Below are 15,157 nucleotides of genomic sequence, written 5' to 3'. Positions count from 1 at the left end.
GTTAGATTTCACATACCGAGGGTATTTTATATTATTTTTGACTACTGAAAGGGTGTTCTTTTCCTAACTTCTTTCTCAGCCTGTTTATCCTTTAAGTAGAAAAAGGTTACTGATTTGTTTTGAGTTAATTTTATATCCAGCCACTTTGTGCTGAAGTTGTTTATCAGGGTTATGGGTTCTCTGGTAAAAGTTTTGGGGGTCACTTAAGTATACTATCATATCATCTGCAAATAGTGTATTTTGACTTCTTTTCCAATTTTTATTGCTTTCGATCTTTTTTTATTGTCTATTTTTTTCTGGCTAGGAATTTGACTACTATCTTGAATAGATAGGGAGAGAGTGAGCAGGCCTTGTCTAGGCTCCCTGATTTTAGTAGGATTGCTTTCAAGTTTTCATTTAAATTTGATGTTGGCTACTGGTTTGCTGTATATTGCTTTTACTATGTTTAGGTATGGGCTTCTTTGATTCTTGTTCTTTCCAAAACCTTTACACCATAAAGGAATGTTGAATTTTGTCAAATGCTTTCTCTTCCATAATCTAATGAGATGATCATGTATTTATTGTTTGTCTTTGAAAGTTTGTTTATATAGTGGATTATATTGATGGATTTGCATATCTTGAACACAATCCCTGAGTTCCTGGGATAAGCACTACTTGATCATGTTGGATGGATTTTTTTATGTGTTTTTGGATTTGTGTTTTCAAACATTTTCATTGAGTATTTTTTTATTTAAGTATCATATTCATAAGGGAGATTGGTCTGAAGTTCGCTTTTCATTTGGTCTTTTGAGTGGTTTTTTGAGGTGGTCATTTGTTAAGCAAAATCAGTGTGGCTTGACTATCAAATACTTGAGATGGGTAGTATTCCTTCTTTCTGTTTCTCATTTTGTGGAATAGTTTTATTAGAGAAATGTGGTATTAGAGGCGTCTTCTTGGATGGTCTAAAAGAATTCTGTACTAAAAACCATCTTGTGTCCTGAGCTTTTTCTTTGGTAGGGAGACTTTTATGACTGCTGTTATTTCTTTGTAGTTATATTGACTATTTTATATGGTTTATCTGGATGCCTGGTTTTGACTTGGTGTCTGGTTCTGTCTAGGAAATTGTCTCATTTTCCTCCAGATTTTCCCGTGTTTTCTTGAGTCTATTGGAAGCGAGTCTTTTTAGTTAGGGTGGATCTGATGTTGTCATATTTCCTCAGGTTTCTGTTGTCATCACCTAGTTTTCCTTCCTTTTCAGTTCTGATTTTATTAATTTGAATTTGTAATCTCTGTGCTCTGTTTAGTCTGGTAAGAGTTTATCTACTCTTTTGAATTTCTCAAAGAACCGCGCCTGGTTTTGTTGATTCTTTGTATATTTCTTTTTGTTTCTACTTGGTTGATTTCAGCCCTGAGTTTTATTACCTACCATCCTAATCCTTTGCTTGGGTGCATTTGCTTCTTTTTGTTCGTCTCTAGAGCTTTCAGGTGTGCTGTCAAGCTCCTAGTGTTGTGCTCTCTCTATAGTTTCTTTTTGTAAGCAGTTAGAGCTATGAGTTTTCCTCCTTTCTTGTGTCCTACAAGTTTGGTATGGTGTGTTCTCATTTTCATAAATTCTAAAAAGTCATTAATTTCTTTCTTTATTGTCCTTCCTGACCAAGTTTTTCGTTGATTAGAAACATTGTTCATTTTCCGACGAGTATGTGGCTTTCCATTGATTTTATCATTATTGAAGACCAGCCTTAGCCTGTGATTATCTGATAGGATGCAGGGATTATTTCAATTTTCTTGTAAATGTTGAGGCCTGTTTTGTATCAATTTTGGAGAAGGTACATGAGATGCTGAGAAGAGGTTATTCTTTTTGTTTTTGGGATGAAATATTCTATAACATAGTTCTACAATCTAAATCTTCTATTTGGGTTATATTTCTCTTAATTTTACTGTGTTCTGTTCGTTTAGTTTCTGTTTTCCATGTTCTGTTACCATTGATGAGAGTGGGGTATTGAAGTCTCTATTATTGTTGAGGTGCCTGTGTGCTTTGAGTCTTAATAAGTTTTCTTTTATGAATGTGGGTGCTCTTCGCTTTGGTGGTGCATAAATTTCAGAATTGAGATTTCATCTTGGTTGAGTTCTTCTTTGATGAGTACCCAAAGTATCAATTCTTATCTTTTTTTGATAACTTCTGGTTGAAAGTCGATTTTGTTCAATATTAGAATAGCTACTCCAGCTTGGTTCTTGGGACACCCTATTTGCTTGGAAATTGTATTCGTAAGCCTTTTAGTCTGAGGTAGTTACGTCTGTCTTTTGTTTTGTCACTGAGGTGTGCTTTCTGAATGCAGGAAAATGTTTGGGTCCTGTTTACATATCCAAGTCCGTTAGTCTATGTCTTTTTATTTGGGAATTGAGTCCATTGATGTTGAGATATAAGGAGTAGTGATTGTTGGCTTCCAGTCATTTATTTTTGTTATTAGAGGTGGAGTATATGATTGTGTGTGTATCTTCTTTTGGGGTTTTGTTGAAAGAATATTACTTTCTTGCTTTTTTCTGGGATATCATTTCCCTCCTTGTTTTGGTGGTTTCCCTCTATTATCCTTTGGTAGGACTGGATTTGTGGAAAAATATTGTGTCTAAATTTGATTTTTTTCATGGAAGATTTTTGTTTCTCCATCTATGGTGATTGAGATTTTTGCTGGGTATCTGTGTAGCTGGGGCTGGCATTAGTGTGGTTTCTCTTAGGGCTCTGTATTACATCTGTCCTGGATCGTCTTGTGCTTTATAGTCTCTGGTAAGAACGTCTGGTGTAATTTTTATAAGTCTGCCTTTATGTTACTTGACTTTTTTTCCCTTACTGCTTTTAATATTCTTTGTTTTTTTTAGTTTGAGTGGTTTTGATTATTATGTGATGGACGCAAATTTCTTTTCTGATCTAATATATTTGAAGTTTCTGTATAGGCTTCTTGCATGTTCCTAGGCATCTCTTTTTTTTTATAGGTTAGGTGAAGTTTTCTTCTTTAATTTTGTTGAAGATACTTATTAGCTCTTTAATTTGGGATCTTCACTTCTTTTATATCTATTATCCTTAGGGTTTGGTCTTATCACTGTGTCCTGGATTTCAGGAATGTTTTGAGTTAGGAATTTTGCATTTTGTCTTTCTTTTGATAGTTTGTGTCAATGTTTTTCTATGGTATCCTTGTTGCACCTGAAGGATTCTCTCTTCTATATCTTGTATTCTGTTATATCTATGTGTAGCGCACAGCCTCGCCGATAAGTGAGGAACGCCACAACTCAGGATTCTTCTGACAGCATTTATGAACACTCTCATGATGGTAAGGTGGAGGGAAGACGCCGAGCTCAGAAGCCGCGCTGCTTAAATAGAGCTTTGGGATCGACGGCAGACTCCCTCATTGGCTCAAATCTTTCATCCAATTGTCATACATGACTCGGTTTTTCGTGCCATGCCCAGGCGCATTCTCCAAGTAAAGCTTCGATGAAGAACCAGGAAGCAGAAGCCTGCGCCATCTTTTAATGGCGAATGCGGCTCCTCACATCTATGACTCCTGATCTCTTTTCTAGGTTTTTCTATCACCTGAGTAGTTCTCCCTTGGGATTTTTCTTTTATTGTTTCTACTTCCGTTTTTATGTCCTGAATTGTTTTTGTTCAATTCCTTCACCTGCTTGTGTTCTTTTGTAATTCTTTAAGAGATTTTGTTGTTCTCCTCTTTAAGGGCTTCTAGCCTGTTTAAGTTGTTCTACTGTGTTTTTTTTGAGGGATCTATTTATGTCCTTAACGTCTTCTATCATCATCATGAGGCATGATTTTACATCTGAATCTTGCTTTTTCTGGTGTCATGGGGTATTCAGGACTTGCTGTGTTGGGAAAACTACATTCTGATGATGCCGTTTTACCTTGGTTTTCTGTTGCTTACATTCTTATCTTGCCTTTCTCCATCTGGTTATTTCTAGTGCTACCTTCACTCACTGTCTCTGACTGAGGCTGTCTGTCCTGTTATCTTGGCTGTGTCAGAACTCCTCAGAGTCAAGCTATCTCTGTGATCTTGTGATCCTGAGACCCTGATTTGATAGCTCTGGGAGTCGGCTGGTTTTATTAGTCTCTTGAAATCCTGGTGCCCAAGTTCCTGAGATCCTGTGTTCCTATTTATCCTATGTTCTTTGTATGTGTTAGAGCTCCTGGGAGTCCAGCCTTCTCTGTGGTTTGGTGGGTTTGGTAATGAGCTGAAGCCTTAGGGCTGCTCCAGGCAGATACCAGAAGAGTCCTGTGCCACTGACCTTGAGGGAGTTCCAGGGTCCTAGTGGGTTTCAAATTACTCCCTGTTTGGGGGGATGGGGGTTGTGACTTACTTACCTACACTCCTGGGCAGTTTAGAACTCCTGGGCGTCCAATCTCCTCTGGGATTTTGGGTTGGATACCAAGCTGAAGCCTTAGGGCTGCTCCAGCACAGTTGCAGACCAAAAAGGAGACTCTAAGATTCTTACAACCAATCAGAATGGCTAGGATCAAAATCTCACAAGACAGCACATGCTGGCAAGGATATGGACCAATATTCCTCTATTGCTGGTAAGAGTGCAAACTTGTACAGCCACTGTTGTGGATCAATATGGAAGTTTTTCACATAATTGGGAATAGTTCTATCACAAGACACAGCAATTCCATTCTTGGGCATATACCCAAAAGATGCTCCAACATAAAACAAGAACCTTTATTCCACTATGTTCATAACAGCTCTATTTGAAATAGCCAGAAACTGGAAACAATCCAGATGTCCACTCAGGAGAAGAATGGAATTTTTTAATGTGGTTTATTTATACAATGAAAATATTTCTCAGTTATTTAAAATAAAGACATCAAGAAATTTTCCAAGCAAAATGGATGGAAACTAGAAAATATCATGCTAAGTGACATAACCCCAGACCCAGAAAGAAAAACATAGTATGTACTCACTTATAAGTAGATATTATCCCAGAAAAACAGGATAGACTCTCTATAATCAACAGAACCAAAGGAAGCTAAGTAGAAAGAAGGCCTCAAGGGGGAATGTTTGAATCTCACAGAGTAGGGAAAATAGAATAAACATTGGGGGTTGATGAAGGTAGGGATCTGGGTGGGAGAAGGGGTGGAGATGGGAGCAGGAGGTATCTATGGAGGGGAGGATGGAGGGAGAGATTAATGGGATAGACAACTAGGATCAGTTGTGTGGGGGCATCTCTGGGATGAGCTAGAAACCTAGGACAATGGAAAGTAACAGGAATCTATGGGGGTGAACTAAGACTCCTAACAATGGGGAATATTGAATCTAAAACAGACATCTCCAGTAAATGGAAAAGACTTCCAATGGAGGGATTATGACACCATCCACCCCTAAACCTTTAACACACAATTTGTCCAGCCTACAAGAGGTACAGGCATAGGGATGGAGCTGAAAATGAGTGAAAGGATAACCAATGATTTACCCAGATTGAGACCCATGCTATGAGAGAGAGCCCACCCCTGAACACTTTTAATAATATTCTTCTTGCAGACAAGTTCCTAACATAACTGCTATCTGAGGGGCTTTACCCAGCAACTGATGGAAACAGATACAGAGACCTGCAGCCAAACATTAATGAGGCTTGGGAATCTTGTAAAAGGGGAAGAGGAAGGACTGAAGGAACATGAGAAGTCAAGGACACCCTGGGCCCATAGGGACTCACAAATTCTAAACAACCAACCAGAGAGCATACATGGGACAGACCTAGGCCCTCTGCACAGATGTAAGAGTTGTGCATCTTGGCCTTCATGTGGGACTTCTAACAGCAGGAGCAGGGGCTGACTCTCACTCTTTTGTCTGCCTTTTATCTCTTTGCCCTAACTGGGCTGGTTTGTCTAGGCACAATAGGAAAGCATTTATCTAGTACTATTGGAACTTGATATGCCAAGACTGGTTGATATTCATGGGTGCATCCTCTTTTCTGAGGAGAAAAGGATGACTGGAGAATCCTGGGGAGAGGAAAGGATAGGAGGGATATAGTGAATAATAAGGAGGAGAAACTGATATTGGGATGCAAAGTTAATTAACTTTATTTTTATTAATAATTGCCTTAGCTAGGGTTTTACTGCTGTGAACAGACACCATGACCAAAGCAACTCTTATATAAACATTTAATTGGGACTGGGTACAGGTTCAGAGGTTCAGTCATTGTCACCAAGGTGGGAACATGACAGCATTTAGGTAGACATAGTGCTAGAGGATCTAAGAATTCCACAATCTTCATATGAAAGCTACAGAACACTGACTTCCAGGCAGCTAGGACTAGGGTATTAAAGCCCAAGCCTGTAGTGTGACACACCTACTCCAACAAGGCTACACCAACAGGGGCCTTACCTTCTAACAGTGCTACTCCCTGGACTGAGCCTATATAAAACATCATAATAATTAACCAATTAATTTAAAAGAGTGAGAGAAAGCATGTGTTTGTACTGAGCAAGCAGAAAAGGTGCCCTGAAGGAAATATCCTACTAAAGCCTCCATCTTATTAAAGGTCCACTGTGAATATGAAAGGAGAGAGTAAACTGAGAATGCACTGTTCCTTGATTTCCTCTACCTTGAAAGTAACTTTGTGACTAAATGTTTCCCTGAGATCAGCCCAAAGAAGCTGATTCAACTGCTCCCTTGTAAGTCAATCTCTGTTCTAACTTAAGAGTAAAACTGTCTATGTTACCATATTTGTGGGTTTGAACTGTGTAAGATAAAATGAGTAGTGCAATCTTGTCTGATGGCTCCAGACATCTGTTGAGGCTAGGAAACAAATAGTAGGTCAGAATCCTTGCAATAGGTCTTGAGATGATCTTGAGTTTTCTGAAACATGGATGATCTACTGCAAAAAGCTTTGGGAAAAGAGTAGAGTTGGTCAAAGAAAGAAGCTACCAGAAATGATCATGATGTGATCACCAGGAAATACCATTAAGTTCCATCTCCTAGTAAACACTAAACAATAGCAAGTATTTTATGAATTGCATGAGATTTATCATATTTGCTATTAGCCCATCTCTGCATAACTTTCCAAGTTAATTCCTTGTCCTAGAAAATATTATGTCACTATCCAGCCTCCAATTTCAATAGGTACTAAAGAATCTCCTTTTTCCCAATTGATCATGCTTCTTATCTCAAGCCAATGTAAGCCACATTGGTGAGGTTCCATTATAATCAAGGTTTTGCTTTTTTAGCTCTTAGGCATTATTCTAATGGCATATGTGAAGCTTCTTCAGCAACACCTTTGTTAGGGCTGAGACACATAAGTAAGACCTTCCCATTAAACTTAGAATACAAAAAGAAGCAAACAATGACAACAATTGTTGCATTTTCAAGGAAATGTGGTGTTATAAATTCAACATTGATTTTATTGTAAAATCATATGGCTGCCACTGGTCAAATGTATGCTTGTTAAGAAAAGAAAACGAAGAAGGAAAGAGTGAAGAATGTTTTTTTCATGATAAGCTTCTCTGAGATGTTATATAATCAGGAACAGCCATACTCCACCATCTGCAAAATAGTGATCAAATTATTAGAAATTCATAATTTAAGAACTTGGTGTGACATTCCAAAATATTTCTTATTAGTTCAAATAAGTTACTAAAATAAGAATATAAATGTGGGCATATTTGCATGTATGTGTGCCTTCCCATAATGAGGAAAGGTAGTTAAATTGGAAAATAGGATAATGGACTTTTCATTTTTCTCTATACCTTTTTTCATTTAATTTTGCTTTAAAGTTACAGTTGGATCAAAAGAGAGGTGGATCTTAAAACATTGGTTGTCTCTTTGGAGTATTTCCATTACTTACCTTCCTGAAATCAATGAGTTTGTTATGGATCAACATCTTTTCTTTCAAGATGAGCACTTGCTTTTGTACATTTAGAGCAACCCTTGCACCATGAGCGATTCAGAGTTTTACATGATGGGCAGACCCAATTCACTGAAGTACGGTGTGAGAGAGGTTTTTCCTGTTGCTTAGATTCAGATTTTGTCCTTTGAGGTTGCTTGGATTCTAAAGCTTTTATCCCTTGTGGTTGCTTGACCTTTTGCTTTGGAGCCAGTTGGATTTTAGGGCATTTATTCATAAAATAACTTTTACTTTTTCCCATGTGGTTTGTTTGGAACCTGTTTGGCTCTTCTTTATGGCTCTGGCTCTTGCCAGTCCCTTGTGGCATTTTCTTCTCATTAGGACTCCCACCAGCAGCCAGGTGTGTCATCTGCTGAAAAGTATCTTCTTTCTGGCAATTTCTGGTTCCTTCTCTCAGGTCCCTCTGGAATGTCTTTGCATCCTCTTGCTGGATACAGCTAACTATGTTTTCCAGGTCAGGCTTCCTCATGATAACCTCTGGATATTTTTTCAGGGTAGGGGTGGTTTTGGTCACTTGGGTATCTGTCTCTGGGAGAGTTACCAAAACATATTTGGTATTGTGGCTGATGCTGTCTTTCAAGCCAGCCACCGTCCCGGGAATTTCTGGGCATTTCTTCTGGGTGGAGCTGGTTTTGTTCCCCTGGGCAGCTATCTCCTGGGACATTACTGAATCTTCCTTTATGCTGTAATTACTGTTGACCTCCACTGCAGCTGTTTCCAGATGCATCACTAGACTTTTCTTTTCAGTGGCAGCCATCATCGGGGATATGGCATGATTTTCTTTGTGGCTGTTGCTGCTGTCCCCATGGAGAGATGTTCCTTGAGGTTTCTCTGGATCTTCTTCTTCTTCACAGTGGCTTATGCTTTCTGCCAGGTGACTTTCATCCTGGAGGAGCTCAGAACATTCATTCTGCCTAGGGCAGATTTGGTCCCCAGAGGGAGCTATTGCGTCTTGGGACTCCAATGTAACCCACAAGCCAGGTGGGTAGATTCCTGATGGACCTGTCTGAGGTAAACCTGTGGCCATAGCTGCTGCTGTTGCTCCGGAGTCCATTAATACTGGATATGGTGTAGGTGTTGAATACGGATATCCCAAGGAGAATGGTGCATTGAGTGGTAGTGGATGCGCACAGGCATTCGAAGAAAGGGATGCACTGCTTCGATCCAAGGACTTGGAAGTCCAGGCACACAAGATAAGATTGGCATCTGGGCCTCCAAATGGGACATGTTCTGGGGCTCTCTAAATTCCAGCTCTTCCTCAAACGACCACAGTGATGCTCTAGAGTGTTCCATTCTAGCTTCAGGCACAAAGGCCAGTGCAGACCTCTCTGCTTGGAGCAGCCTCCCAAGAAGTATTTCCCGCTCATCCATTGCCTCCTGGAGGGCAGTCTGTGTAGACAGAAGTTGAGCAGCTGCCTGGTCCCTCTCTTCTCGCAACCTCCGGAGTTCAGAGACCAGAGTCCAGGAAGCTGACTCACGTTCTCCCACCTGGTCCTGCAGCCTCCAAACTCTATGTGCCTGCTGCTCACGCTGCCTGGCAGCCACTCTCACACTCAAAGCCAAAGCACTCCAGGTACAAGCCCTCTTGAGGGAGCGTGGCACTTTGGGTCGACAATGATGGTGTGAAGCTGATCTTCTATCTCATTCCAAGACAGAGAGCGAAAGGTCATATAGAATTCAGGACCCCCTCCATTCATAAGGACTTCATTATTAATGAATTTGATTACTTCAGCATGGTGGAAGCCACTGCCATGGTCCCCAGATTCAACTGCCATGTTTGTTACAGCTTAGCCAAGTAATATTCTCATGAACTTTCACTATGGTCACTGACACAGCTGCCACGCATGTGGCCAAATTGTTACCCCGTTCCCTCCAGACTCAGTCCAACTTTAGCCGTTGTCGAATTCTCATTTCCTCCTGGATTCCTCCTCTCCTTCTTTCTCCTGACAAAAGCCAAGCTGATCTTCTGACCAAGCCCACTGTACTCAACTGTAACTGATCCTTAGTTAAGAAACACCCCACAGGACACGTCACAAAGGGGGAAAAGTGAGTCATGCTGCAAGGCATTCTGGGAACAGCCATATTTATCTTTACACTGCCAACAAGAAGTACAGGCAAGGTAGATATTGTGGGAATTGCAGTGAACACAGAAAACAGATATGTATGTAGAAGGTCTTTCTGGAGACCATAAGCTAGTGCAGAAAATGAGGTCTTCAACAACATACCTGTCGCTGAAAATCAAGGCAAAATTTTTAGGCTGGGTAAAAGGTGGAAGCAAGAGATAATGGGCTAGAGTCATAACAAGGTAAAGGAAATGGAGTTTCATGCCTTCTAATTAATGGAGATGAAACAGATTTGATCTCTCTCTCTCTCTCTCTCTCTCTCTCTCTCTCTCTCTCTCTCTTTCTCTCTCTCTCTCTCTTTCTCTCCTCTTCCCAAAATTTGGAGAGGACAGCAGGTTCAGGGGTATGTTGTCAGAGATCTAATACAGAAAGTTGGGCTTGCAAAGCTGGGAAGCTGGCATTAAGAAGACTAGCAAATGAGGTGCACAATGGAGTAGCAGTGGAAATCGGACTGTTATGTGCCTATATATATATATATATATATATATAGATATAGATAGATAGATAGATAGATAGAGAGCGAGCAAGCGAGAGAGAGAGAGAGAGAGAGAGAGAGAGAGAGAGAGAGAAGAACAGTTTGGAGACATTATAATTTCCAAATTAAAGCTTACGATTTATAAAGTAAAGGGAATGATGAACAACACCATTTCACTGGATGAGTAGGTGAGGAAGAAGAGGAAACCAAGAGGAGGTCTTCTAGGAAGACTAAAGAGAGGACCCAACAAAGGCACATACCCTCTACCAGTGAAAAGTGGAAAGAAAATTTTAGAACTTCACTCTCCAAACTAAAATTCTGTGATGCAATATTTTCCAGCTGAAGTGAAGAATATTGGATTTCAGGATTTTCTGAGACTCCCAAAACTTTTATGAAACACTTGCACCCCGGAAGCTGCCCCTGGTTGGGAGTCACAATGGGCAGCAAGATGGCTTCTGCCAGAAGGGTCATGAAGCCACGTGGTCCTTTAATAATGTTCTCTAAGAGAAGAATCAATCTTAAACTCAGTGTATCAAAAGCTTTGGATCTGCTGTGGTACCCTCTCACTCCCCTGAAATTTCACAGAATTCTAAAGGAATTATGTCCCCAGATTTGCTGATGCATCCATCCAGGGCCACCAGACACTGCAGAAATTATAAAAACATTGCCTCAGAAATACAAAAGGAAACCCATCTCTCAAGAGTAAATGGAATTTATCCAGTGTAGATGTCCACAGTGATCATCATGGCTGCCACATGTAATCAGACAGAAGGATTATCTTTACAATAAAAGACTTCAAAACAGTCAAATGAGAAATCATATATTGAACAACATTAATAAATATTCTGTAAGCAGAATGAAGTATAGAAACTCCAGGTGGTCACTTGTATCTCTGACTTTATGTATCTTGGTCAGCTTTCCCACAAGTCTACATTTCTAAATGCTAAAAAAGTTTCTGAGTCCTTTTGTCAGAGACTATAAGCTGTAGGGGAAAGGTGTTTTGTCTCTCTTTTTTTTCCATTTTTGAGTAAGAGGCTGATTGACTGGTTAACTCTTGTATAGTTCATATCTCAGTCACTCACACACACACACACACACACAAAAGGAACTTTCTCTTTTCAAATGTAATACTAATTTCTTCTCATGTAATTTGAATACCAGGTTCTCCTATTTCTTGAGCTCAAACCATACATTCTATCACAACTGACATTTTTTCATGTATTTTCTTCCACTGCCATTTTCTCAATATTATTTGAGCATATTCAAGTTTCTCCCATACTACATAATATTCTAGGATTCATTTTTCTGTTCCTTAATTTCTACTTCTGTAACTATAGAAAATATCAAAAGAGTACTCTTTGTGTCTCTCCCTGCACAATAATCCAAGTTTCCAAATATCCAATTTTTTTCAAATTGGCTTTTTGGTGGCAAAGATTAAGAAATAAAATTAGACTAAATGAGGTACCAAAAAAAAATGAAAATCAATAGTCTACTACTTCCTATTAAAATCAATTTTCCTTCTGTTTTTCTAAATCACAGACTCTATTAATTAAAATAAGGGTTATGTGAACACACTTATTGTGATACATAGGATATGGTCAGACAACAGGACATACTACTAAGTAACTACTAGGTAATATATACTGTGTGCATACTTTAGGATGGTGAGGAATTTCAACACATTGTTTAGAACACAGTGTAAATTTAATCTTATATTCAAAATCATCTACTTAATATTGTCAGATCACAGGTAAAACTATGAAGAGAAGTAGAATATTATGAAAAGTGTCATTTTCACATAATCTCCCTTATAAACAAAATAAACAAGTAGTCATGTTCCCTATCTGGGATCTTAAATGGCAAAAATGATTGGTTATATTAATCCATTAACTAATTCAATACATTTATTTTATTTTAATATTAATCCATTAACCAATACAGAACATGTTACAAATGATTGTATGAATGAATAGATGTTGGATAAATATAATACATATTTATATTATGCTTATCCATTTTATAAGTTGATAATACTTATAAGAAATTTTCTATTGGGCCTGGAGAGATGGCTCAGAATTTAAGAGCACTGGCTGCTCTTTTAGAAAGAGGTTCTGAGTTCAATTCCCAGCAACCACATGGAACCTCATAACCATCTGTAATGGGATCTGATGCCCTCTTTTGTGTCTGAAGGCAGCAACAGGAAGTCCCTTTTTGTTGTTTGTTTGATTGTTTGTTTATTTTTTGAGAAGTTGGGACTTAATCTGGGATTTGAACAATGTGTAATAAGATATACATAAGGATACCAAGGAGGAAAGCAAATCTAAAATTGTTAAATTGCTGTTTCTATATTATTTACCAAGTGAGTATATGGGCAAAATCTATAGTGGTCATACTGTTCTGCCATATCCAGCTAAATCACATTACTCAATTCATGGGATAAATGTCTTTTGTGTTTTTATACCACTATGTTTTTAGAAGCTTGCATCTGGTCTCCACCTACCTGCCTTGTATATTCCTGCTATTTCCATGGATGCTCTTTGCTAGAGACACAATCTAGATACACATCTGATACTACCAGAAAGGCATCCATGTGTGTACCAGCTTTTGTGATATTTCCAGGATCTACAATGCCTTCTGGGTGCTGAAAACATCATCTGCTTCTGATCAGAAACAAAGCATATTCTGTATATTCTGTGCTTTACAAATGGAATTACTCTGAAGCACAGACTATTCAGAAATATGAAGCCCAATATTAAACGAAATATGAATAGCTGTTAATACGTCATCTAATATTTTCTTTTATGCATTTGCCATAAAAATAAAATGGAAATATTTAACATAACCATCAAATATTACTTATTTAATATATTTATCTGTAAAATAAACAGATACATTCTTTCCAAAATAATGAAATTTTGCTGCTTACATCAGTTTTGACTAATTATTATAAAAACCATCAATGTGTTGCCAGACATAGTAAATGTTAAACGTAAGGAGAGAAATTATCATATCTTATTATATAATATCTATTCAAAACTGTTGAAATTATAAATAGCAACACATGTAGATTGTCAAATCATATGTCAACTTACATGATGTACTTTTGGTGATTAAAGCAACTCAATTATGATATTCTACTTGAAGAATTCATTGTGCATGTGTAATAAATGTTACTCTAATTATAGATACACCTAATAGATTACTATTGCCTTTAAGCCACCTATTTTGATGACCATTTTTCATAGTGTCAGTATATTGTTTCCCAAACAGTAATTTCCTAATCTACTTCTTATTCTGTTCTCTCTCAATTGTCAATGGGCTAAAAATGCTACATTTTCCTTCATTAGGTATGTTTTAATTAACACAAAATAAACAAGTAGTCATGTTCCCTATCTGGGATCTTAAATGGCAAAAATGATTGGTTATATTAATCCATTTAACTAATTCAATATATTTATTTTATTTTAATATTAATCCATTACCCAATACAGAACATGTTACAAATGATTGTATGAATGAATGAATGTTGGATAAATATAATACATATTTATATTATGCTTATCCATTTTATAAGTTGATAATACTTATAAGAAATTTTCTATTGGGCCTGGAGAGATGACTCAGCATTTAAGAGCACTGGCTGCTCTTTTAGAGAGAGGTTCTGAGTTCAATTCCAGCAACCACATGGAACCTCATAACCATCTGTAATGGGATCTGATGCCCTCTTTTGTATCTGAAGACAGCAACAGTGTACTCATGTATAAAATAAACAAATCTAAAAAAAATTTAATTAATAAATGTTATATATTTTAAATCTACAAACTTTTCTAAAACATGTAACTCTTTATTTTAACTAGGATTAAAGTATGAAACTTAGAAATCCTAATTTTTTCATTCTTTATTTATGCCTTATCTGCTTGAGTTCCTACTCAATATTTAATGTTCTAGATACTTTACCATTAGTCTAGCCTAGTTAATCTTGCTACATTTACATAATGCTGCCCAGTTGTAAGTTTTAAGGAGTATTGTCAACCCTTTTACTACTAGACCACTACACTCTATTTGTTATTGATTATCCAATCCCTTTTTTGAAACTCACTACTTTTCATTTTCTGAGTATTATGTATTATTATATCAACCTTATTTAGTTAATATGTATGCCTCCAACTATCACTTGCTTATTTTAACATGAGCTACTTTGGCATAGGTATTCAATACATGTTATTGCTGTATGGATTCTATATTATTCATCTTTTTGTTGTATATCTTTCCTCAGGTCATCAAATTTATGCTAAAGCTTAAATAAAGCTAAAGTATTATTGTTGCGATGCTCACTTCTACAGAGTGTCTGTCAACAGTCCTCTTATTCTAGCTCAAAATTTGTACTATATATTGAATTTCTCAAATGTCTCATATAAGCCTTAACGAGTAAAATTTAACTTATCCCATCCTTTTCTCTTCCTGGAATTATCTCTTTGCATAATCTGCTCAGTTGTCCAAACTAGAAATTGTAAAGTCAATATGACTCCTCTCTCCTTCACTTCCACTCTTTACATGAGCACTGTGTCATTCTTGTGACTTTCACCAATTTTACATTTATTCTACCATTTTCCAAATCAACTGCCATGATTTCTTTGTACAATGATTTCATGGTTATTCTACCATCTTCATATGTTTCTTTTTG

At 37.6% G+C, this 15,157-nt stretch overlaps 1 protein-coding gene and 1 pseudogene across 1 annotated transcript; one reads left to right on the top strand and one right to left on the bottom strand.

Annotated features, from left to right (window-relative positions):
• Nucleotides 1-7,837: 7,837 nt before the first annotated feature.
• LOC117693986 (testis-expressed protein 13C-1-like) lies at nt 7,838-9,650 on the bottom strand. The gene is given in 3 exon segments (XM_034484702.1): nt 7,838-9,003; nt 9,006-9,476; nt 9,479-9,650. Coding segments are annotated over 3 exon segments (1,809 nt in total).
• Nucleotides 9,651-10,909: 1,259 nt separating this feature from the next.
• On the top strand, nt 10,910-11,212 carry LOC117694059 (alpha-ketoglutarate dehydrogenase component 4 pseudogene; annotated as a pseudogene).
• Nucleotides 11,213-15,157: the final 3,945 nt, after the last annotated feature.

The sequence above is a fragment of the Arvicanthis niloticus genome, chromosome X, assembly GCF_011762505.2.
Source record: "Arvicanthis niloticus isolate mArvNil1 chromosome X, mArvNil1.pat.X, whole genome shotgun sequence".
Classification (NCBI taxonomy): Eukaryota; Metazoa; Chordata; class Mammalia; order Rodentia; family Muridae; genus Arvicanthis; species Arvicanthis niloticus.
This window is presented reverse-complemented; position numbering and strand designations above follow the sequence as displayed.